This window comes from Microcaecilia unicolor, chromosome 6 (assembly GCF_901765095.1).
Source record: "Microcaecilia unicolor chromosome 6, aMicUni1.1, whole genome shotgun sequence".
NCBI lineage: Eukaryota > Metazoa > Chordata > Amphibia > Gymnophiona > Siphonopidae > Microcaecilia > Microcaecilia unicolor.
The window spans coordinates 283,851,057-283,878,395 of NC_044036.1; the positions used below are offsets into that span (position 1 = coordinate 283,851,057).

The 27,339-nt window shown below is 41.6% G+C and overlaps 1 protein-coding gene across 1 annotated transcript in view; it reads right to left on the minus strand.

The window, feature by feature from the left end:
* The window catches only part of COL5A1 (collagen type V alpha 1 chain), a 376,227-nt gene that overhangs the window by 90,396 nt on the left and 258,492 nt on the right, over positions 1-27,339 (minus strand). The window contains 2 exon segments of the mRNA XM_030207658.1: positions 17,576-17,629; positions 23,240-23,293. Coding sequence (XP_030063518.1) covers positions 17,576-17,629; positions 23,240-23,293 — 108 coding nt within the window.

Sequence of the window (27,339 nt, forward strand, 5' to 3'; positions counted from 1 at the left end):
ACGATGACACCTAGATCATGTTTTCTTGGGTGGTGACTTTTTTCATCTTTCAATTTGTTTATTAATTTTCACTTTTAACAAGAATACACTTGTTTTGAAATACAGCAATAGTTAGTTAATCAGAAGTTAATAACTCTTCATATAAACAATAAAGCAAGAGAAAGTATTAACATACTTTTCAAAATCTTATCAAACAGAATAATCATGCTTCCTTAGACCCCATTTAAGATCATGAGGCAATTAGAGTTAGGGAAGAGTTTTTCATATCTATACACAAAAGAAACTTGGTGGTGTAAATACTCCCATTTACTTTAACTATTTACAATTGCTTAGAATCTAGAAATGATTTTAGACTTTCTGGTGAATAAAAGGTATATTTAACCTGACCCAACCTAACTAAACATTTACACGGGTAAGCGAGGAAAAACAACCCGCCTATCTCTAACGTTCTTACTTTCAATGCTAAAAAAGCTTTCCTTCTCTGTTGGGTCGATTTTGTAACATCAGGGAAGATTTGTACTTTCACCCCACCAAAACGAGTTTGTAAGTTTTTAAAATAGAGTCTCATAATATTATTCAAGTCCTGTTCAAAAATAAAAGAAACTATCAAAGTTGACCGCTCTGCTTTTTCATCCACTGAAGACTCTAGTATTGCTGAAATATTTTCAAGGTCTAAATTGGCGTGTAATTCATCTTGTTTTTTCCCTTTCTCTCCTTTGGGACTTGGGATATAATAAATCTTGTTTACAGGCGGCATCGCTTCCAGGGGCATTTTTAAGACTTCATTTAAGTATCTTTTAAACAAATCATAAGGATTAATCCCCGGGAGTTTGGGAAAATGCAATAAACGCAAGTTTAATCTTCTGTTAAAGTTCTCAATTTGTTCCAACTTTCTTCGAATATCTGCATTGTCTTTAACCAGACCAAATTTAAATTCTTGAAAAGAATCTGCTTTATTCTGAAGATCAGTTACTTTTTCAGCAATATCTGTTTTTAACTGGTCAACTTTAAAATTCAATTCTTGAAATTTTTTTTCAAAAGCACTCACTTCTCCTGATGTTCGTTGTAATGTCGCGTCCATTTTATTCAGCATTGTCCATATCAGTGCCAGGTTTACCTCCTTCGAGGGTGGTGACTTTTAAAGCAGAACCTAGAGTCAAGTAGCTATGATTTTGATTATTCTTACCAATGTGCATCACTTTGCACCTATCCAGATTAGATTTCGTCTGCCATTTGGATGCCCAGTCTTCCATTTTCCTAAGGTCTTCCGGCAATTTCTCACAGTCTCATGCGACTGAATAACTATTAATAATTTTTGTGTCATCTGCAAATTTAATCACCTCACTCATTGTTCCCATTTTCAGATCATTTATAAATATGTTAAATAGCACCAGTCCTAGCACAGATCCCTGAGGCATTCATTCTTAAAATTACAGATTTCAACTAGGCAGACATTCCTCCTGATTTGCTCGTGTAATTTAGACTAGAGTGGATCATTTGCCTTGAAGGAATTTCCCTGCTGCGGCTGAATCATTAATTCTGTACGAGCAGAATGTCCTACCTCATGGGAAGGGGATTTGATTCAAGTATGGCATATAGTGGATGAAGTGACGTTCAGGGAGAAAACAGAAATAGCACCCTAAAGAAATGTGTCTTCACATGTGACTTGAGGATGGAGTGGAGGGAAGAACTAGTTTACAGCAAAGAAAAGTTTGGATCAGCTTGGGTGACCATGCAAACAGAAAGGAAGGAGAGACTTCTATTGAGTATGTTAGTTCCAGTTCAGTCCAGTTCCTTATACATCTATGAGTAGAACACTAGTCTACAGATCACACGACTCAGTGTCATCACTGGCCACTTTTGAAGCTAAGGCTCAATTCTAGTAAGGTCAACGCAGGATAATTTAATGGTGCCCTGACCTCATGGATATAATCAAGCACCAGCAGCAAGACCTTCAGCAAGGTAGGAAGGCAAGGGGAAAGAAAAATGTAGGAGTTTAGACATCATTTTGTAGCACACCACGGTGCTCTTCTAGCAGCTAGGACATCAGCAGAGTGCCACACACAATCCTAGTACTCTGTAGCCCTGATGAAAAGATGACTGTAAAGAGCACTGGTGGGTAAAAGGCAAGACAAAGTAAATTACATTTTTACTTCTTTGCAATTAGATCTTTAGGGTTCTAATATTTTTACTACTGTTGGATTAGTGTGGGGCCCACAGGTTTTTCCACTTATGGGATTACCACTACAGCATTTTAGCTGTTCACTCTATGTCTAATGAAACATCAAGTGAGTTTCCAGAACTCCCATCTTCTTTATACAAGCATGTGACTAAGCAGTCTAACTCAGTACCAGATACCACACCTTAACCCTTTGGAGAGTAGAAGGTAAAAAAATTATAAAAGGAGGGCACCAACATTTAGGCATCAAGAATGTGAGTAAATGATCAGAATAGTGGCATATAAATGCATAAATGCTGATATTCCAGTTAAATGCTTCTTTATAACATGGTGCCTAAATGTGATGATGCATATGTTGAAGGTGGGCGGAGTCTGGGCAGAGCGCACACTTATGCAACTAAAACATAGAATCCTATAATTTACACAATTCAAGCTCTGTGAGGCTGTCACTTGAGGTCACAAGGGCCATTTTGAGACAAAAGCTGAGAGGGGCAGGAGCAGATGGGCGTCACTCCTTAGGATCCCCTAGGCCAGTGTTTCCCAAGTCAGTCCTGGAATACCCCCTTGCCAGTCAGGCTCTCAGGATATCCACAGTGAATATACATGAGTTTGATTTGCATACACTACCTCCACTGTACAAATCTCTTTCATGCATATTCACCATGGATATCCTGAAAACCTGACTGGCAAGGGAGTACTTCAGGACCAACTTGGGAAACACTGCCCTAGACTATCAGGGCTATCAAAGCTAAGCTTGGAGGGGGGGTGGTTCCAGGGGTTGGGATGGGGCTTGATATGGGGCTCTCCTTTTTTTTTGGGGGGGGGGGTAAATAAGAATCAGGGAGGAAGGTGGGTGGTGGGCACCTGCTTACCCTATGTGGGTCCTGGCCGATATTCAGCCAGAGCCCTGGGACCCATATAAGATCCAGCTGCCAGCACATGTCAGCATAGCCCCATATATTCAATGCTTGTAACCTGACATGGCCCAGCATAGAATACTGGGGCTTAATTCTGATTATGGCAGTCAGTGTTTTAAAAAAACACTGCATGTCACCAACTGAATATTCACTGGATATGTGTATATGGGTGTACCTCTATGTTCTTTCTATATTACATACATAGCACATACATAAATGTATAGTAAATAGTATATGTACATACATTAATACCTATATAGACTTCCACACAGACATGAAACACATACAAACAAGTATACATGTACATGTACTATTGAATGTGTTTTCCTTGTGGCATTGTGTTTTCCTGGAACCCAGAGCTACACTGCATGGAATACTTATCACATCAAACTGTACAAAAGAGAAAGATTTTCTAATCACTGGGCAACCAGATTGCAGGATACAGTGTGCTTAGCTAACAGCAAATGCTTCTCAACACAATGAGTGGAGGAGTGGCCTAGTGGTTAGAGCACTGGTCTTGCAATCCAGAGGTGGCCGGTTCAAATCCCATTGCTGCTCCTTGTGATCTTGGGTAAGTCACTTAATCCTCCATTGCCTCAAGTACAAACTTAGATAGTGAGCCCTCCTGGGACAGAGAAATATCCAGTATACCTGAATGTAACTCACCTTGAGCTACTACTGAAAAAGGTGTGAGCAAAATCTAAATAAATGCTAAAGCAGCAAGGAAAGGCAAAGCCGAGAGATGCAACAGTGTGGCTCTACATCCTGGCAGAGACTGTTGTGAAATAAGCAAGAAAAATATGACAAGGGACCCCAATCCAAGGACTTCTTAAAGGCCATAACAGCAAGCCCAGAGAAAAAGAAACGGCCCAATGTTTCTGGATGAAATCAATGTTTTAACAAAGGTGTCATGCTGCCAACACAGTCCACCTGGTCCAAAGTCCAACATTGTCTGATGAATTTATTTCTAATCCTTTCAACGCAAGAAATCTAGAAATATATTTTGAGAACAAAAATTTTTGCAACTCATAAATTTCCATCAAATGAGCTACTTCTCCCACTGGACAGCAGCTAACAGAGCTTATTGTTGCACAGTTAAGGTCCCATGAACTTGAAGTTTAAGTAAAAGCATGGAAATACTGCATGATCTAGGGCAGTCTGAGTTACAATGCTTTTATCCTACTAGTCCTATAACTCCTGAGCAAAAGTTTCAAATTTCAGTCCTTGAAGGACACGAACCAGTCAGGTTTTCAGGATATCTCTAATGAATATGTATGAGCTACCTGTGTAGATAGCAGCACTGAATACACAGTACATACAATGGTGATTATGTTGTAGGATTGGAATTATTTTATTTTATTTTTATTCATCTTTTATATTGTTTTAGTTGAGCTTTAATAATTGTTATGAATGTTGCATTGTAATCCATCTTGTTTTAAAGGCAGAATAGAGAGGTGTGGTAGCCGTTTTAGTCCACTTTTAAAGGTAATCAATAGAAATAAAACAAAATAAAACATGGACCCTTCTTCGTCAGATCGGAAATAAGCAAATGTTGGTAGATGACAGTATATATATATATATATATATATATAAGGCAGAATATAAATAGATAAACAATACACAATGTATTAAGCATTAGTGCCAGTACAGTCACCGCTCCGGCTAAATATTACCCCATAACCTTTGGCTGGACATCTCAATGTCTAATCAGAGACAGCAGGGACAGGTTTAAATTTTAGCTGGATAGCAGCAATATTCAGTTACTGGTTAAAGATATATCTCTGGCTATGTTCAATGGTATTGACTTATCTGTATATCTTAAGCTATCTGGACAATTTTATCTGGATATCATTCAGTTGATTTTTCATCCCTAGATTTTGGCAGAAATTTTACCTTAATTTAGGCCTGAAATTCATTCACCTAGAGTTATATGCTTAAGGCTGAAAATCAATACCGAAAGGGGGTGCAGGAGGGGAGGGTTTAATTCGTCACACCTCTGGCTTCCCAAAGATAACAATTACATGCAGCAGGCCAACAGTAGCAATGTTCCAACTTCAGGTGGCCCCCAGTAGTCAGCTGCTAAAGATGGATTGGAGGGGTTGGAAACAAACGTAGAGGGGCCTGGGCCGCTCCAGGCCTCCCATGTTTACACCCCTGTTGGGAACCTTTCCTTGCCCAAAGACCGCCACCATAGCTGACCATTTTTTTAGGTCCATAACTTTTTTTCAAAGGGTCTTAGGCCTTTGAAAAGTAGGTCTCGTATGTTTAAATTTGACTAACTATGTGATATGTAAATATCAAGCCATCCTGTTTCTTATGATGTCATTGGATTGTCTAATGATGACAGAGAATCATCAGATCATTTTCTGGGGCACTGATTGTAAAAGAGTTGTTTTAACTATTAATCTACTGCAAGTGAATATGACATTCAATTGAAAACAAGCTCCCATGATCAAATCAGGGATCAAATTTTCACAGCAGGACTTTGACCATCAAGAGAACTGCAAATACTCAAATGCAGTGTGATATGGAATTATGAACCTAAAATTAGGTATCCGGTACCTAATGATTCTTAATTATATGGTAATGAAATAATGCATGATTTATCAATCATTGTTTCATTTCCAACCCTATGCTTTTGTGGTTTTGGAGTACTATGATAGGAAAGAATCTCACTCTTAGGCTAAGGTATGTTGGATATGATCTCAGTCTCTAAAATGTAATGCCAATGCTCTTCTTAATATTTACTTAAATGGCATAATCTCTCTGACATAACTCAAGACTCCAATGCACACACGACACACCCATAAGAAAAAACAGGCTATGAGGACAAACTGTGTTAGTCTGCAGTAGCAAAAACATCATGAAGGTAATGGCACCTTATAGAGTAACAGACGTCACGACACAGGAGGTTCTGTTGCCCAAAGTCCACTGTATCAAATGACGATAAGTATGACAAAGTGGACTTTTACCTTCAAAAGCATTTGCCTCAATATTATGTTACATCTTTTCTTTACCCTTCACTGTCAATTAAAATGTTCTATCACATATTGTGTTGACATTGCAAGTAGTATACTGTGGCATACTTTGTATTGTTATTTGAATATTTTTACTGCTGTAATTGCCTATAGCTTATATTTGATCTATTCTTACTGTACACCGTCTTGAGTGAATTCCTTCAAAAAGGCGGTAAATAAATCCTAATAAATAATAATAATAATAATATCTCTTAGTCTTAAGGTGCCACCCACCTCTGCGACAGTAATAAAGGCTACAAAAACAGAGAAAAGTAAGTTCTATAACTGAAAATGGACCTGAAATTCTAATAGTCAGATTCTCTGATCCTGCTTAAAATAGCCTCATCAGGAGTAAAGGCAGTTCCAATAATCCCCCTCCTTTCTGCTTAGTGAAATCCATCTCACTCCAGTAAAGTCTGAGGAGTGCATTAAGTGGGTTTATCACTCCTCTGTCTTGCTAGGCTCTGTAATGATAGGCAGGAGACCTTAACTGAATGTCAAGTCAATAATATTTCCATGTTCTCTAATTTGCTTCTTTCTAGTACTGCTGATGACTCAGCCGTGCATTTGTGTTTCTTGGCTTTTCTCTGTGTGTACGATCAGGCTTCAATCCAAACATTATTTTTTTTCTTACACCACTGATGTCTGGCACCAGGGTTTGTTTATATAGGCCTCATGCAGCTTCAGATACTGTTCTCCATGCAATCACTCATCCAACTGGAAGCTGGTACTAATTTAAGAGGCTGTAATCAAATCATAGATGGAAACAGAACAGTTGATAGAATACAGCTACGACACAGGTAAGGTTCAGTCCCCATTACTGATGATATCATATAACTGGAGTAGTCAATCTGCAAATTTATTCAAGAGAAAATTTGGCATAGTTAATGGCTTTTTGTCTTCTCTTGTTAAGGGTGAGAGGGGGGCATGGTTTAGTGCAGTGCTTCCCAAACCTGGTCCTGGAGGCACCCCAGTCAGCCAGGTTTTCAGGATATCCACAAATAGGGTTACCATATGGCTCCAGAAAAAGGAGGACAGATTGAGCCAGTCTGGGTTTTACTTCCATTGCTTTCAATGGAAGCAAAACCCGGACTGGATCAATGTGTCCTCCTTCTTCTGGAGCCATATGGTAACCCTATCCACAAGGAATATTCATGAGAGAGATTTGCATGCAGTGGAGGTAGTGCATGCAAATCTCTCTTGAATATTCTTTCCCCCAAATTCTATACATGGCACCTTAAACTGTGTGTGCTAATTTGGCTGCACAGCCAAACTGCATGCAAAACTTAATTAACAAGCCAATCAGTGTCAATAATTGGTACTTAGCAACCAATTAGCCACACTGATTGGCTTTAATTCAAATTATTTTATTTTATTTTTATTCATCTTTTATATTGTTTTAGTTGAGCTTTAATTATTGTTATGAATGTTGCATTGTAATCCATCTTGTTTTAAAGGCAGAATAGAGAGGTGTGGTAGCCGTGTTAGTCAACGAATCAGCACTGCAGCGTTACTTGCAGCATGGCCACGGAGGAGTTGGAGGAAGACGAAATATGAAGACTTCGGGTCGGACCTCGGCTGGCGGGGGTTGGGGCCCCCCGCCAGCAAAGGTAAGCAGCGGGGGAGGGTTGACGGCGGCGGGGGGGGGGGGGGGGAGAGAGGTGGCGGCGGGGGGGGGGAGGGAGGCAAAAATGTACTCCCTCTCTCTGGCTCTGGCCCCCCCTACCGCCGGATTCCAGATACACCCCTGATCCCACCTACACAGGACACTGTATGGAGGAAGCTTCTGGGGCAGGCTGAAGGCAGCACTTTCATCACTGACACTGCTGGCAGGCCTGGAAGCTTGGAGGAATGCAGGAGCAGAGTGGAAAGGGGTGGGGGTGGAGAAAGGAGGGACAGCGATGCCAGCCAGACCATAGGGAAAGGGAAAGGGTAGTGGTGAGAGGAGGATGAGAGGTGATGCCAAATCTATGTGGAAGAAGGGGTGGAGAGAGTGATGCCAGATCTCAGGGGAAGGGGAAAGGGTGGTGGAGAGGAAGAAAAGTGATGACATGGGAATGGAAGAAGGGGGTGGAGAAACGAGGGAGCGTGATACCAGACTAAAGGGAAAGGAGGAAATGAGAGGGGGAAGGGAGAGAAAGGTGGGAGGGAAGACTGGGAAAAAACTGGATCTGGGTAGGGGGAGAACGAGATGCAGTACTATGAAGCAGGGGAGAAAAGAGGGAGAGATACTGGCCCTTGGGTGGGAGTGCAGGAGAGAGGGAGTAAGAAGGATGAGGAACTTGGGAAGGGAAGGGGACACAGAAGGCGGGTGCTGAACATGGGGGGAATAGGGATAAGGACACAGAGGCAAGGATATGGATAGGAGAGATAGGGAGTCAGAGGGAATGACAGTGGACAAGGAGAGAAAAAAGTCAAATAGACAGGGGATAAGCAGAAGATGGATATGGATGGGGAACAGAGAGAGGAGAGATAAAGATGGAGAGAGGGGAAGATGCTGGAATGCATCATGTAAAATGGAGAGGGGGGCACAGGCTGGAAAGAAGAAAAAGAAAAGGCAGGCAGTGGATGGAAGGGGCAGAGAAAGCGGCCATACACCTTATGGAAAGGGGGAGAGGGCAGATACAGGATGCAAGAAAGAGAGGGCTGACAGTGGATGGAAGAGACAGAGAAAGCAGATAGACGCTTGATGAAAGGGAGAGAGAAAGAGAACAGATGCAGGAAAGGAAAGCAGAAACCAGAGACAACAAAGGTAGAAAAAAAAAGACTTTTTTTTTTTTTTTTGCTTTAGGATAAAGCAGTATTGTAGCTTTGGTGATAAATAGAAAATGAAAATATAGGGTGATTTTTTTACTGGACTAATTTAAATACATTTTTGACTAACTTTCAGAGACCAAAACCTCCATCCTTAGGTCAGGACAGGACCGTAACAGCAGTATACTGTACTGACCTGAAGAAGGGGGTTTTGGCCTCTGAAAGCTAATTGAAAATGTATGTATGTCCAATAAAATGATACTATCTTATTTTCTATTTTTTTTTTTATTTCTATTTGTTAATTTGTAAAGTGGTGATTGATATTTGTCAGTTTTTTCAAATTTACGTCTGCTATCTTTATATTTATATTTTGTATAGTACTAAGAGACATGCATCACTGTTTCTGTGGTATTGCATTGCATGCGGAATCTGGCCTCTTGGGGGTTCAGTTTAATTTTTGTCTACATATTTCTATTTTAGTTTGTGGTTACTTATTCTATACTGTGTGAGGATGTATATGTTCTGTATTTGTGAAAAAGACATGGTTTTCTGTTGGCAGGATCATTTTTACTAATCTGTCTTGTTTAGTTTTACAGTGGGTGTATTGATGTTCTAGTGCTCACTGCAATGTTTAAGATGCTGCCTATCCTAGGTAAACCCTTGTTGTGTGACTCGTGGATTACTAGTTAGTAATCACTGGGGTTAACAGTAAAATAAACCATCTTAACAGCAGCCCAAATGGATAACTTCCTTCGTTAATAGTTACTAACATAAAATAGACAATCAAAAGGACTTATGACAGACTGTATAGGATTCAGATTAAAATGTGAAACAGCTACCCCCTGTTTACTATGCTGCGCTGGCGGCTGCTGTGCGGGAATGCCGACACAACCCATTCAAAGTAAATGGGCTGTGTTGGCATTAGCGTACCACCAGCCGCTAGCGCAGCTTAGTAAATAGGGTGGCTATTGCCTTGACTAGAATCAGATATGGGGAAAAACCCCCATTTGTGCTAAAAACTCTAGCTACTTGTACACTATCTTACAGTGTTTTTACTTATGTCACCACAGCATGTGAATTAAATCCATTCACACATTTTTTTAACCACTTGTCATATAAAAAATTTTAACTCCACACAATGAAGTTTTAAGTGTATCTAGAGTTGCACAAAACTTTTCTTTTTTGAACTCTGATTCTAGTCAAGACAATTGTCATTTCATGTTTTATTATGAATCCTATACAGTGTGTCAAAAGTCTCGTATTTTATGTTAGTAACTATTTTACTGTATACAAGCATGTTTTACAGATAAATTCTTTTGTTCTATGTACACTTTTATCTTTAACCAGTATGGCTTTTCAATCTAAATTTTTTAGCTTTTATTCATATTTACAGCAATGTGAAAACATTTTGCCCCTTCCTGAATTTCCCCTATTGTTGCATAAATATTACTCTGAATGGTTTCTGATCTTTAAATAAAATGTAAAATTAGAGAATGGGAACCTGCATAAACATATAACACAGTTTTTAAATTATGACTTCATTTAAGGGTCCTTTTACTAAGGTGCACTAATGGATTTAGTGAATGCTAATGATGCCCATTTACCTCCATATTTTATATAGTGCACTTAGATTTAGGCACTGAAATCAGAGTGGATTCTATAACACCGTAACTTAATTGACTTAACAAGCTAATGAGTACTGATAACAGCGTTTAACAAGCAATAATGAGCACTAATTGGCACTGATTAGAATTTAGGCGCACAACTCGCTAAGCGTATTCTGTAACGATGTGCGCTAATGTGTGGAGGCAAAAAGGGGCATGGTTATAGGTGGGGAAACCGGCATTTCATGGGCATTCCAAAATGTAGGCGCCTAGTTATAGAATATAGCCCAGTGCACTTAAATCTACGTGCTGAGATTTACACCAGGTTTTCGCTGGCATAAGTGGATGCGCGCAGTTATCGGTTCTGAAATAACAACTAAGCATATTCTATAATCGGCGCCTAAATCTAAGTGCCGATTATTGAATACGCTTAGTCGGCACTGATTTCAGCGCTGATTTTGTAGACGCCATATATAGAATCACCTCCTATATTCCTATGGGTGTCTTATAATTTAGCACACAGTAATCGCTAGCATCTGCTAAATCTGTTACCACACCTTAGTAAAAGGACCCCTTATTCAAGGAACAAAGTTATCCAATACTTTATCACTCATGTGAAAAATAATCGCCTCCTAAACTTAATAACTGGCTGCACCACCTTTGGCAGCCAAAATTGCAACCAAAAGCTTCCTATAATTTGATATCAGTTTTTCACATTGTTGTTAAAGAATCTTAGCCCATTTTTCTTTGCAGAACTGCTTTAATTCAGCATCTGTATTGTTTCTCCTGAGCCAGTCATATGTAGACTTGCTTTGTGTTGTGCATCAGTGTCTTCCTGCATAACTCAGTTACACTTCAGCTTCAGCATACAGGCAGATGACTGGAAATTCTTATGAATTTTCTGGTACAGTGCAGAATTCAAATGGCAAGTTTTCCAGGTCCTGAGGCAGCAAAGCATCTCTACACCATCACACTACCTCCACCATGTTTGACTGTTGGTATGATGTTCTTACTGTGGAATGCTGTATTGGCTTTACACCAGCCTTAATGAGACCTGTGTTACCCAAAGAATTTCACTTTTGACCACTGTTTCCTCTAAGCTGAGCATGAGTCCTCCAATTCCATTGCTGCCAGTGGGGGGCAGTACTTCAATATTGTGCTTTCAATTTCTAGGAAAAGGCATGTTCCATGGAGCCCTGCAGAGCTTGCCTGTCCCTCACTATTGAAAATGTGATAGTGAACTAGCGCTCTCTACTGGCAGGACTGTAGGTGGAGGATTCCCGCTCAGCTTAGAGGGAATAGTGCTTTTGACTCATCTGACCGTACAGCATTATCCCAAAAGGCTTGAGGATTATCTAGGTGTATTTTTGCAATTGTGAGATGAGCATTGATATTACTTGTAGATAGCAGTGGTTTCCGCCTTGTTACTTTCCCATGAATCCTGTTTGTGCCTATTCTCTTTCTTATTGTGAAGTCACGAACACCAACCTTAGCTGAGTCTAGAGAGGTCTGCAATTCTTTGAGTGTTCTTCTCTTCTGGGATGCTTTGTGACTTCCTGGATGACTTGACACTGTGCCCTTGGAGCAATTTTGGCAGGCTGGTCACTCCTGGAAAGATTCACCACTGTTCCAAGTCGTCTCCATTTGGAGATACTTGCTCTCACTGTGGTTCAGTGGAGTCCCAGAGCTTTTGAAATGGCTTTGTAACTCTTTCCAGACAGATGCATTTCAACACATTTTTTTCTCATTTCTTCTGGAATTACCTTTGATCATGGCAAAAAATTCTTCTTGAAACCCTGTAGTCACTATTTCACTCTCATAGTAAGATTCAATATACTGGTATAGTGAGGTTTAGATTCAACAGGGCTGGCTGAAATCAAGCCTGGCTGTGCTCAATCAGCTGAATCTAATTATCAATTAAATTTAGTCATTTGGTTGATTGAGTGACTAAGGGAGCAGCTACTTTTAATATGGGTGATATGAGTGTTGGGTAACTCTGTTCCTTAAACAATGGAATAAACTGTTGTGCATTTACTCAGGTGCCCATTGTCTAATATTATATTTTGTTTAAAGATCAGAAACCATTCGGTATGACATATGCGATAATAAGGAAAATTAGGAGTGGGGAAAAAAATTCACATCACTGTATAACAATTGATTTTTTATAATTTGCAGTTTAGTATTTCAGTGATCTTTTATTGTATCCTTTCTCCCTGATATTTAAAATTGTTTAACTGGCCAGGAACTGCAACCTATCCCCCGCTGAATATTCCCGGTTAGCGCCTAGGAGATAACCGGCAATATCATGCAATATAACCGGCTATCCCTGAATATTCAATTCATATCCGGCTATTGTAAGTGGCCACATCAGGCCACTTGAATAGCTGGTATATCTTTGGCCAGTTGAAAGTTAACCGATTATCTTCAAATATCGACTTAGCCGGTTAGCTTTAAACCGGCTAAAAATAAACCGGATATTCAATGCCGGTCACGGGAAATGGCCACGCACTGAATATCCAGGCTGACCGCGGGAGTTAGCTGAGCTACCTCTTGCAATCTGAATATCAGCTCTTTTATGTTCTACTAGTAAAAAAAGGCCCGTTTCTGTATATAATGAAACGGGCGCTAGCAAGGTTTTCCTCGGAGTGTGTATGTTTGAGAGAGTGTGTGTGAGAGTGACTGTGTGAGAGAGAGTGAATGTGCGAGTGTGTGTGTGTGACAGAGAGAGTGTGTGCCAGGGTCCCCCCTCCCTCTGAGTGTCAGGGTTGTCCCCCTCCCTCCATCCCTCCCAGTTTCAGGGTCCCCCTCCCTCCCTCCCTCCCTCCCATTTTCAGGGCCTACCTCCCTCCCAGTTTCAGGCCCCCTCTACTACTCACGCGGCGCCAGCTCCCATTTCCAGCCACTGCTGCTTCTCCTGTTGAGCAGCAGCGGCCGCTACAAAAACAAAACAACCGGAAATGTTTTTATAAAGCGAGTGCGGCACCGCAGGCAGCCATCAGGCATTGGCTGCCGGCTCTGCAGCCGCTCCTCTCGCCTCTCACGTTGCTGTGCTCCTCCGGGGTCGTCCTCCAGGGGCAGTGACGTGAGAGGCGAGAGGAGTGGCTGCAGAACCGACAGCCAGCTGTGAGTGATGTCAGCCTGGCTACGGAGCCCAGCTCAGCAACGCTGAAGGAGCCACGGACACAGGCAAGTCATTAGAACGTTGGTGGTGAGAATTATTATATAGGATATGCTTTTACAGAGATTACTACACCTCTGATGCAAGTATTCACCAAAATTTGGTTCTGCTGGGTCCTCATCCTTGTTTTGTTCAGCCATCAATAAAGTATTTGTTTTTTCTTCATTTTGATCTGCATCTCCTACCCTGGATTTAGTTTTGGTCACCTTTAGTATTTTCTCTGTCGCATTATTTTGCTTTGTAAAAAAAATGTAAAACACACTGGTAAATTATAGAGAAGCACAAAATTTGAAAAGTGACCTTCACATACATGCTGAGGGGGCACCAAAGACTTGCAGCAGAGACTATTGAGATAGTTTTTTTAAGCTTTCACATTTTAAGTGCTAACATAAAAAGTAAAAAGTTATATGTGGACCAGATGATTACATAGCAGGAAGGAATGTGGGATATTGAAGTGCTCATGAATAGATTGTTCAGCTAAGTGGTTTGCATACTGATCGTCCAATTTTTGTAGGAATTTATGTTTTGACTAATTTTATGTATTGACTTATTTTATGTTATTGTAAACCGCCTTTAATGGTATACAACTATTTTAAAATAAATTGCCAAACTATACCAGGATATATAATTAGTATTCTGTTCTGTTGATGTTCTAGTAGAGTGGATGGGAGCCATATTGGAATAGTTTTCTGCACCGCAGTGCAACACCGGACATAAACTCATTTATACTGCAATAACCTTGTCACAATATGGTATGACAGGACTTAAATTTTTCTCACTCCATTACTGTAGCTCTACAGGAGGAAAAACTGGCAGGTCAAATGCTGTACGAACTTATCCCCAGGCTACCCTGTGGATGAGATAATCTAACATGCTGCCATCAAAATAATAATTTTAAAAAATACCTATACACTATGGTGTCTTTTTCCAAAAATCTCTCCGTGTTTCAATTTAGCCTACATTGAGACATATTTTCAGCTGAATAGTCACCCAAATTTAGGCTCCTAGCACTGAAAATCAGGATCAGGGGCATTCAGCTCTTAGAGGGGCTGAATTAGGCACTTAACTCAATAAGAGGTGTATTTAGAAAGCTGATTTAAGCAGCTAGCATGGTTTTTATTGGACAATAAATGTTATCACAAGTCTGCATAATGGCTAACACATGTTAAAATAGCCATACGATAAAAATCCCACATCGGCTGCTTAATGCTTTTAGGAACAGAGAGTAGACATGATAAGGGTGAAGCAGAGGCATGGTAATCAGTGACAAATTCCATGCAGATAATGACTATGAACTAGCTGTCACTACTGCTCATAATGCTGTTGCATATTCCGTCACCTCAAAAGGATGAGGTAGGTGCAGCAGAGCTATTAGCAGTTCAATCATTCGTCTGCCTCAGGCCACTCCTCCTTTCCACTCCCTCCCATTCCCCTCCCTAAAATCTGCCCCCAATCCTACCTAACAATCAAGACAACGTAACAGTCAGGATCCTCCTATCACCCCAAAAATCAAGACTCCCCACTCAGTCCCTAACTGACCTCTCCACTCCACCCCCTATCCCCCCGGAACCATTTGAGAACCCCCAGGACTTACCCGAGGACTATCCATGAAGGGCTAGTGGGCCCAGGCAGAGAATGCTCCCTCTCTGCTCCTGCCTGCTCTGGTCCCAGGTTCAAATGTCAGCTGCTGACCCCTAGCAGTATTACCATAAAACTACAGCTAGAGGTCAGCAGCTGCCATTTTGACTCCTGATCCAGACCTGGCAGAAGTGGAAGGAGGCCACTGCTGCTCTGGTCCACCAGTCTACCATAGATAGGCCCCGGGTAAATCATGGGGCTTTCTCAGAGCAGTCTGGTGGGTAGGAGAGGCTTAGGTAGAGATAAAGTTGGAGTAGGTCTTGATTTTGGGGGTGAGACTGAATGGGCGTTCTTGATCAGGGGGCATCTTGACAATTGGGGGGGGGGATCAGGAGGGTTGTCTTGATTGTTGGGAAGGATCAGGAGCAGGATTTGACTATTGAGGGGATCGGCAAGCTGCACTGCCACAAGCAAGGAGTTTCAAGTTACCGTACTACATGCAAGCACCAGATAGCGTGAGAGCACCCATGCTATCTATAACGACATAAGAACATGTAAACAGTGCCAGTGCAGTAAGTGACTGCCTTGAGTGGTAAATACAGAGCAGATGCAGGGCTGACCTCTGCTGTTCCTGCACAAGTTTTGCACATTAGTAAGCATGCCCCTAAGGGTCTTATCTATAAAGACTTTTTCCCCTTTCCATTTTTCCAAGCTTAGGGGCCCTTTTAGAAAGGTGTGTAGGGGACTATACACGTCTAGCGTGCACCAAATCGGCATTATCCCCGGCTACCATATGCCCCAGGTGGTAATTTTGAATTTGGCGCACACCGAAAACATGCAGTAGAAAATATTTTCTGTTTTCTACCGCATGGTGCTTACCCAGCAGTGGGCGTGCACTGCATGCCTACCACCCGGGTAGCGGGTGAGACCAAAAATGGAAGCAGGCTGGTTTTTATTTTGCCACACGTCCATTTTCTGGCCCCTTAAAAAAGGTCCTTTTTCCAGAATGCAGTAAAACCTGGTCCGACACACGCCCAGAAGATGCGCTTGCACTGCTGAAGGCCACTTTTTGCCACAGCTTAGTAAGTAAAAAGGCCCCTTTGTAAATCAGGCAGTAAATTAGGTATCTAAACAGTTTGAAAACTGACCCCATGTGCCTGGCAGTCATGAATTAATATGACTATTTTTGCAACCCAAACGTTTGTGCAACCAGTAAGCGAATGCCTAGAGGTCTATAAAATTGGGAGTGGAGTGCATGGATGGGGTATTTTACTAAAGCTTAGCTCGAATTATCTTAGCTGAAGTTATCTGCAGCAGGGCCCATTTTATTCCTATGGGCCCTGCTGCAGATAACTCGAGCTAAGCTTTAGTAAAAGACCCTCGGAATTAGCCAATATGAATTGGTTTGTTTACTCTATCAGAAAGTGCAAAGATCAGATTTAGTACCATGAAGTTTCTAAGTAGCACATTTAAAAAAAAATCTGAGAAAATATTTTTTCTCTCAACACACAATTAAGCTCTGGAATTAATTGCTGGACTAATGGTAAAAGTGCTAAAAGGATGTGGTAAAAGTAGTTAGCATTGTTGGGTTTAAAAATAAAAAAAGGTTTGGACAAGATCTTGAAAGCAAAGTCCATAAACCAGTATTCAGATAGACTTGGGAAAATCCACTCCTTATTCCTAGGGATGACAGATGCAGCTAGGTGGGGTGTAAGAGAAGCAGCCGCTCCCCCAAACAGATTTTGAATAAAATGGTGCCTATGCCGGATCAGCCCTTCAGCTTCACACTGATTCCTATTTTAAGTAGCCAAGAGTTTCAGAACTCGGAAGGTTTGCCTGGTTAACACTGGAAGTTAGCTGGACCAATCTTCATGGCTAAAATGAAATACTATAAATTAATTTATATTTTCTTAACCTTTTTGACCATGCCAACTTTCCTTTGTATTTGTGGTATTGCTTTCAGCTTGTCCTCAATCAATCTGCTCCTTCCTGTTCTGCTTGCTTCCCCTTTCTCTAAGCATTCACATGCTAGATCTAAAACTATTTGTACAATGTCTTGGAGAACCTGGTATGACTAGGAAAGCAATGTAGAAATTATTTGAATAAATAAAACAGATCATGATTGTCATGACAGTATTATGAGTGCTGAAACTCTTTGCTATGGTCATCAGTGTTCCCTATAATGAGATCATATAGTTTCCATGTTTCCCAGGTTTTCTGATCTGTAAACACAATCATGGAACTATTCCCATCTTTATCTTCCTAATCAAGTATGCAAATTAATAAACACACAAACCCAGCAATTTCAGAGGCAATGAAGAAAAATAATTCAAAATGCAAAATGGTACCCTTGTTCCTTTTTCTCCATTAGATCCTGGAAATCCAGGAAATCCATTGGAACCCTGAAAAAGAACAGAATAAAGGAAAGGTTTGAGTAACAGTTTTATGAGCAAATGGGATGAGAAGTTTATCTAAATGTCAAGTCCATGGGGAAAATGCTCTACACCTATGAACCAAACCTGCCTGGAATAAAGATAAAGATGAAGTCAAGGGAGTAGTGTAGACAAATGACACAACAAACTTGAGGGAGATGAAGAATGTCATACAAGAGATGTATTTATCAACAACAGAAATCGACTTGACACAGGGCCGTGTTTCGTCACTGAAAAGTGCCTGCCTCAGGAGTCCGTAAGGTTGATGTGATGTTAAAAACACTGTGTGATGAACACACTGATTAAAAAACCTGGTGTAATCAAGCATAAAGGCATTGCAGGAAAGTGTTCGCAAAATAAGCTTCCTGCAACGCCTTTTTGCTCGATTACACAAAAGGTTTTTTAATCAGTGTGTTCACACAGTACCTTTTTAATGTCACATCAACCTTACAGACTCCAGAGGGAGGCACTTTTCAGTGCCAAAACACGGCCCCGTTTTGAGTTGATTTGTGTTGTTGATGAATCCCTTGAATGCCATTCTTCGTCTCCCTTGAGTTTGTTGGAAGTGTCATTTGTCTACACTACTCCCTTGACTTTGTCCCTACATTCGTAGTGTCCCTTGCTCCTTGATTTTGGTGATTGATTTCCATTAAGATAAGGATGCAACTACTGCCAGATAGCAATCAGGGCTATACAAACCCAGATCTTTATCCGTAAATATCAATGTATTCTAATAACTAATAGCCTTGTAGCGCTATAGAAATGCTAAATAGTGGTAGTAGTAGTAGTAGGAGCCAAAATTTCAAAATGACTGAGGGTGTCAAACACAATAAAAAGGTCCCTCTCTGGACTTAATGAAAGAGCTTGCTCAATTTTAGGGGTGCTCAGCATCCACAGAGATAGCTCATATGCTGATAACCAGAGTCAGTTTCAGTCATATGAATCAGATTCCATGTATTATTTTTAAGTTTAGATTTAATTTATTTCTACTTTGATGAATAATCTGGGATACAAATTATTGCAAGAATCATGAAGACACAATCTAATTTTTTGGTATTTCAAAACTGCAAAATATAATAGTCAATATATTGGAAGATTCATACTTACTAATGTGGAATTTATTCCCTTTGAATGTTAGATTAGAAAGGAATTATTTATGTTTTAAGAAATTGAAGACTTATTTTTTTGGAAAATTTGTATTTGGCCATTAGATATTGCTTGTTTTCTTTGGATACCTAATTTTTTTTTTTACACATTTAAATTTTAATACAAGGATTAACACTTGATCCGGAAAAGCGTTACAATCTAAATAATATTAACATTCATCAATACTAATAAATTCTGACAAATAATAACGCTCAAGTCCACATTACTTTGGGGGGGGGGGGGTCCTTCTACACAAATTAAGAGGAAATTTAAAAAATTCAATATTCAAAGAAAAAATGCAGCTAGGAAAAAAACAAGATATTAAACTATTACACTCCCTCGGCTCTTTTTGAGGAAACAAAGGATGTTAAGTGGGATGGTTCCATGAACACAAATTTAAGTGTTTTATAACAAACAATACACTTGCAAGGAAATCTAAGATAAAATGTGCCTCCTAGTTGCAAAACGGCAGGCTTTAATAACAAAAATTGTTTCCACCTCTTTTGTGTATCCCTCGAGACATCTGGAAATAACAGTATTTTTAGTCCCTTAAACAATTTTTCTTTATTCCTAAAAAAAAAAAAGACGAAAAAGCCACTGTTTGTCCTGAAGTAAAGCCACTGTGGCAACTAAAGTTGTTGGAATAACCCGCTCAGTGTCTGAAGTTTCCAAAAGGGCAGTAACATCCAATGGTAACTGTTGCTGTGTTGAGACTGAATCTTTTTGAGGTATATAGTACACTTGTCTAAAAGGGAGTATATTAACTTCAGGAATTTCCAATATTTCCTGGAGATATCTTTTCAACATCTCCAAAGGATAAGGACTTATCATTTTTAATTTTGGAAAATTTATAAATCATAAATTATATCTTCTCATATAATTATCATATAATTCTGCTTTACTTCTGAGACTTGAAATATCCTTTATCATTGTTGTTTGTACATTTCCTATATTTACAAGGTTTTTCTCAGTATTTTCCAATCATTCAATAGAAGATCGTATATCTACTACTACTACTACTTAGCATTTCTAAAGCGCTACTTGGGTTACGCAGCGCTGTACAGTTTTACAAATAAGGATAGTCCCTGCTCAAAGGAGCTTACAGTCTAAAGGACGAAATGTCAAGTTGGGGCAGTCTATATTTCCTGAATAGAGGTATAATGGTTAGGTGCCGAATGCGACATTGAAGAGGTGGGTTTTGAATGGGATTTGAAGATGGGTAGGCAGGGGGCTTGGCGTATGGGCTCAGGGAGTTTATTCCAAGCATAGGGAGAGGCAAGGCAGAAAGGGCGGACCCTGGAGTTGGCGGTGGTGGAGAATAGATGCATACTTCACAAAGGGAAGGGGCTTTCACTGCAGTTATACCAGAAGTCCTTGCAAACATATCTATTTCATTTTTCCCCACTCTGTTCTCTATCACAGCAACTTTTTGAATCAAAGAGTTAGTTTGCTATAGTAAAGATTGTGTCATTTGGGAAACTAAATCCCACAAAGAGTCCAATGTTACCTCTGCCAGTTTTTCTAATATCCCAGGAAGCACATTAAATAAAGGTTCTGGAATCTTCCCACCTTCTTTGCTTCCTTGTCCCGCAACTGATGGAATAGGACTGCTCACCTTAGGGGATACTAACTTTCCCCTAATTCCCTCTTGAGGTGATTCCTCTGAGCTTCACTCGAGCTTTGGTCCACTTTGCTACTTGACCTCTCGATCCCTCGGAGGGAGAGCTAGACCGCTGAGGCTGTGGGGGTGGAGCTCTCTGATCGGGGCTCAGCATAACATCGAGCTCTGGAGATGCAGATATTTCCTCCATAATGCCGGCATCTCCTAAGGTACCGCCCCCGATCTCTCTTTGTTGTCCTGGAATCCTCAAAAAGCGGTCCATAGGTCCAGCAGGTAATAAGGTGGGCATTAGCGAAGCTCAGGCCGCTGCCCTACCTCTTCTTTTCGGCATATTAGTATTTAGGAAAAGAGTTCTCCACATTCCTAGTTGCATGCTGCCATCTTGGATTCCCCCTTGGATACCTAAATTTTATTATATGTCCTAGTACTGGCTAGCTTATTTATTGTGATCTACGTAGAACCAATTTTTGTATTCTGCAGAATATAAGAATAAATATTGTACTGTATTGTATTGTACATCTCAGAATTATTTGAAAACTCTGAACTGGTTCCAGAAAGAATGCATAGGGGTAAAGGACTTCTTTTACAAAGCCACACTAGTGATTCCTGCTCGACAAATGAGAGGAAGCCCACTCAGTTCCTATGGGTTTCCTTTCATTTGCCGCATGGGAATCGCTAGTGTGGTTTTGTAAAAGAAGCCCAAAGTTATCAATATGAGTCACCATTAAGATGTGTTATTTTACTGTAAACCCCAGTTATTAGTAACTAGGTTTCATTGCATAAAATGGGACCTGTGCTAAAATAGAATGAATTAGTGATAAAATAACATATCTTAACAATAACCCGCATTGATAACTGCACACCTTAGTATATTTCACCCTAAGTTGTTCAAGTGGTTCCACGTTTATTCAAAGCAAAGTTGCAAATGGCTCAGATTTTTCTGAATCTGTTTCTGAACTGTCCTGGTTCAACCCTATCTAAGTGAGCCAACCAATTGTCTTTCTTGAGTCACTATGTCTGGATCCAGAGGGATGTAATGCCTCAGTGTGCGCTGGCTTCATGGTAATAGATGCATACTTCACAAAGGGAAGGGGCTTTCACTGCAGTTATACCAGAAGTCCTTGCAAACACCTTTTTCTGTTCACATTATGGGCCTGAGAGAGGCTACTCAGTCTGCTTATGCCCTTTCCCGGCGGACATTAGAATGTCCCCGTAAAAAAGAACATGGTAGTACGAGATTTTGCTTTTTTTTCCTTCCTGTCTGAAGTATTTAGCAAATCTAATTTAACTCTCCACAAACAAAAACTGATCTATTTTAAATATTTAATATGATGCAAGAAACTAGAATATTTATCACTATGCCTAGGGGATACGTCCCTCATCTTACTTGTGGTTTTGACAGTTATTTCATAAGAACTGAATGAATTTATTTCATATGTATGTTCTCCCACAAAAACTATGACAACTCCCTGAGGTAAGATCCAAATGCAAGGTTTCAGGATCCTTAACAAACTGTACATATTTCTATTTATTGAGAACACATTGCAGCACTTAAACAGAGCATTATAATACACAACGCCCGCGGGGTGGGGGGGAACAAACTTTTAGCCGGTTAGTGGTGATTTTCAGTTTGCTAACTGGCTAAGTAACTGCATAAAATTAGAACAGCAAAAAGAGTGTCTAACTATGGGGCCCTTTTACTAAAGGGCAGAAGGTGTAGCCCGGGCTTGGCACACAGCAAATTGGTTCTACCACTGGGCTTCCTCGGGAGCACGGCGGTAGTCCTGCCTTCGCCGCGCGCCACTTCCGGCACTAGAAAATACATTTTTTATTTTCTAGCACCAGAGGGTATGGCCAGTGGGAATCGGGAAGTGCTGAGTGCTGCCTGGTTACCACAGGCCTCACAGAAACAGAATCCAGATTAGCGAACGCGCCAACTCGGAGACCGGCGCTGAAGGGGACTTCGGCTGGCGGGTGTTGGGGACCCCCGTCAGCAAAGGTACCTGGCAGTGGCGCGGGAGGGTTGGCGGTGGGTCAAAAGGGACAGGGGAGGGGCGGCGATGCCGGGGGGAGTCAAAAGTGGCAGGGGTGGTCAGTGGCGCTGGGGGGGCTAAAATGTGCCCCCTTACCTTGGGCTCTGGACCCCCCTCCTTCCGAAGTCTGGCTACACCCCTGCTCAGTGCACAATAAACCTATGTGTCGATGCCATCGTGAGCCACCTTTTACTGCCGTTTGATAAAAGGGCCCCTTTATGGGGTGAAGTCAACGGGTGCCAGTCCGAATATTGGCTGGCACCCAGTGACTACAGAGACCTGGATATTCAATGCCAGGAGCCGCACATGCCCTGGCCTTGAATATATGAGCACACTTCATCCCACGGCTGTGAGCGGCTCAGATGCCACTTACCACCAAAGGCTGATATTGGGCAATTAGTGTATACTTAACTAAAAGATTCTAAAACCATGATCGACATAGCTCAGATTTCTAAAAGTGGTAAATATGAAGGTATTTGAGCGGCCTTTGATCTCAGCACTTGTAGCTGAAGAGAAGTGACATGATGTCCCCCACAGAATGATCCTAAGGTTTGGGGACAAAGGATCTGTGGAGATGGTGCATTTAGACACTTGCAGTGAGGAGTATCCCAGGTAGATTGATAAACTCCAGCTGGCTGAAATCAACACTGATAAAGTCAGCCTTGATGGACACTGGGTCATGCAGCCCTCTGGCTGGTTAGTGTCTCTGGCAGGACTTTAAGAAATCACTGTCAGGTATGATAGGAAAACAAATTCCAGAAAGAACAGCATAAAAATTACCTTTGGGCCTTGTCTTCCAGGATAGCCAGGTAAGCCAGGAACTCCAAGTTTTCCCTGAGGTAGAAAAACAAACCATAATTACAATTCTTTCCTTTTTTTATGCGAACTGTTAAATGTATTTGGTGCTCATTTTCAAAACAGGTATCAGTGGCGTAGCCAGACAGCCAATTTTGGATGGGCCTGAGCCCAAATTCGATGGGCACAACATTTTTTCTGCCCCTGTCCTACTCCCACATGTCACCCCCACATTTCACCCTCTTATCCACCCCCATGTTCAACCTTTCTTTTTTCCTCCCTCTCTCCTTCTGTCCACATCACTCTCACTGTCTCCCTTCCTTGTGCCCTTGGTCCAATATCTCTCTTGTTCTTCCTTCTTCTTCCCCATACAGCATCTCTCCCTCTCTCCTACTTCGTTCTATGTCCAACATTTCTCTCTCTCTCTCTCTCTCTTCTGCATCTCTCCCTCTCTCCCTCCCACTCCACATCCAGCATTTCTTCCTCTCTCTCCACATGCATCTCTCCCTCCCCCTCCATCCTCATGTCCATTTCTTCCTCTCTCACCTCTACCCCCCTGTGCAGCATCTCTTCCTCTCTCTCCATCCCATGCAGCATCTCTCCCTCCCATCCCATGTCCAACTTTCTCCCTCATTCCTTACCCCCCTGTGCAGCAACTCTCCCTCCCACCCCACCTCTCTCTCCCTCCCATCCCAAATAATTATTTTTTCTTACCTACACCCCATGCAGCATCTCTTCCTCCCTCACCTCAAAAAATTAATCCTCTCTCTTCCCTCCCCATGTGCAGCACCTCTTTCAGCCCCTCCCCTCCATGCAGTTCTTTACCTTTGTTGTGATCCTTTATTTGAATCTACCCTCTCCCTTCCCAAACATTTATCACATCAGCTTGTCCACTGCTCAGTGCCTGCTGCCTGAAATTCTTCTCCTCGCTGCTGCCTCGGTCCCTGCAGCATTCTTTTTTACGCCCGTCGCCGGCAGCACTGCGATTCACATAGGCTGCTCCGCTCCCCCTTGCCGCGTCCATCTGGCCCTCTCTGATGCACTTCCTGTTTTCATAGGGCCAGATGAATGCGGCTAGGGGGAGCGGAGCGGCCTCTGTGAATCGTAGCGCTGCCGGCGACGCCGACGGGCGAAAAAAAGAATGCTGCAGGGACCGAGGCAGCAGCGGGGAGAACAATTTCAGGCAGGCAACACTCCCGGACCAGACCCAAAAGCAGCAATGTTGTTAGGTTGGGGCTAGTTAGGGCGGGCGGGCCTGGAGCAAAAGTGGCTAGGCCTGGGCCCGTCCAGGCCCACCCATGTCTATGCCCTTGACTTAAAATGCCTAAGAAAAACGTCTATCTGTTAACAACGTTCAAATTCTGATTTTGGAAAGTCAGAATTTGGATGTTTAACACTGCAGTTCATCCAAACAGAAAGGGGGCGTGTTTGGGCAAGTTTTGGGTGAGACTAGGGAGGGTCCAAAAGTAGGACGTCCTACAGGGATTTTCAAATGGGAAGAAATGTCCATGTTTAAAAAGAAGGAAGTTTTTAGCTAGACCTGTTTCAGTCACGTCCAAGTTAAAAGTTGCTCTAATTGAGCAGCTGGCCAAAGGGCTGCTGAGAGACAGAGCTGGGCCCGAGACAGGGCTACCACGGTCACAGCCACCGCCCTTCCTACTCGGGACACCCCCACCCCAGCTTCTCCCCACCCAGGCCCCCCGCTCCCACCCACACACCAGCAACTGCTGTCCCCCACCCCCTTACCTTCCTGCACCTGCTCCTCCTTCAGTCTGTCACTATCCTGCTCTTGTGCGCTGGAACCCATGTTATCACATTAACAGAATCACCATATCCTGACACACAGAAGCAGAAGAGACACAGACCCCAGCACTGCCCCCCCTTGGAGGCCAGGCCCAGGGAATCTTGCCCCTCCTGCCCCCTCCCCCTCGGCAGCCCTGGCTGACTACTGGAGAGATTAAGGCTGTCCCCTCTCCCCTGAAAGTTAAACTGAAAAGGAAAACCAGGCTCTGTCAGCTGAAGGCATTGTAGCCATTCTGAAGAAAGCAGAAAATTGGTTGGAGGAGTAGCCTAGTGGACTGTGAGCCATGGGACTCAGGTTCAAGTCCCATTTCAACTTTTTAAAAAAAATAATTCTGAGTCTTTAAGCAACAGAAAAATACTTACTGTACCTAAATATATAAGACACCTGCAAGCCTGAAAGCTATTGAAGTAGCATACAATCAGGTAGAGTAGGTATTTTTCAGGTCCCAAAGGGATCATATTTACAAAAAAAGAGTTATAGTGGGGTTTGATCCTGTGTCTCTTCGTTTATATCCACTACACTAACCATTAAACTACTCCTCTATTCTGCAAAGATATCTGTGTGGACATATTTTTGAAAATTATGCAGACAGATGTTCATGTCCCTGTTGTTTTTTTTTTTTTTTTTTGTCATTCAAAAGTTGGACATTTCACTTTGGAAAATGCCTATTCATTTTGGACATTTTCAGTGCAAAAATGTCCATCTCACAGCCATCTCACAAGACATCTAAGCGGTCTTCTTGTTTGATTATGGCTGTGAGATGGATTTTTTTTTTTTTGCCATTATGAGCATGATGGGGGGGGGGGGGGGGACAGATGTTTTGGGGTTTTTTGAAAATTCTCCTCCACAATAGCCAAACACACTAGCCAAACATATCAATTTTGTATTGTCAGTGCCTGATGCACAAGAGAATGATGAAGCATGGGTCCAGCATTTAATACAGAGCCAATGATGCTATCCTGAGCTCCTGGAGCAGGTGTTCTGGCTAACGACACTTCTACTAGATCTCTGTTTAGAGGCCATCCAAGAGATATTCCAACACTCTCAGCTTTGTAGTGATCATATTCCCAGGATATGGATAACCTCTCTGGCTGCATTTCCTAGTTTATCGTTATTACTGCATGCACTGAAATATTTGTCAACATGCTATTCAAGTAAAGCTTGCCAGGGAACACTGGATGAACAGCTGATCATCATATACAAAATACCTATGTTATATTGTTGTCCCATCTGGAACACTGGGGCTCTGGCTACTGTGGTTTTCTCTCAATAAACCACATTTTGTCACCCTTTTCCATTATGCACTGAGAGGTATGACTTTCAATCTGAAACAGTCAGAATGTTTTTCACTCGGTAACAGACATTTATAGCGAAGAATATCCAGAGTTAGGAGGGAAGTTATCAATGTGCACTACTGTTAAGAAAGGTTATTTTACCACAAGCCGTGCTATTTTAGCAGAGGGTCTCATTGCATAAAATGGAACCCTGTGCTAAAATAGCACAACTTGTGGGATAATAACCCATCTTTAACAGTAGCTCACATTGATAACTTCCCCACTTCATATGAAGAGTTTCAGTCTCTGGTAACCAGAGCTGATATTGTGATGTCATAATGCCTCATTCCACCAATGCTTAAGAGCCAACCTCATCAGTGATGTCACAATGGCTTGATTCCCCTATACTTATTTTACTTTTATAACATATATCAGTGATTTTGATTTCTAGAGACATTTCTTTTTTCTTTAAATAAGGGGAGAAGTTATCAGTATGGGCTACCGTTAAGAAGTGTTATTTTATTGTTAATCCCGGTTATTAGTAACTAAAGCTCATTGCATAAAATGAGATCCTGTACTAAAATAGCATGACTTGTGGTAAAATAGCCCATCTTAATGGTAGCCCACATTGATAACTTCCCACCTTAGTGTTGCAAAGTGGTGTGATTTTCTAAAGTCTCCTTTATCTACACACCCTCTCCAGCAGGTGTCTGGAATAGTAGTAGGTCACGATAAATGCTGTTTGGTTTTGGAGGTAAGCAAGGGATGGAAGCTTTATGTTATCCACAAGGATCGTGTTGTATAGATACTGTGACCTCAACAAGATTGTTCTACTTGGTACTGTGGAAATTGACACAGATGATTGCTTGTAAAATTAATGTATAAAATTAAAAATAAAGAAATAAAAGGTGTGATATAAGGCAAGAAAACTTGCACTAGAAGACACCTATGCACACTTGGATGGAGAGACTTGGGTCTTCAGGGCAGGAAGCTACTGCTCCTTTGCC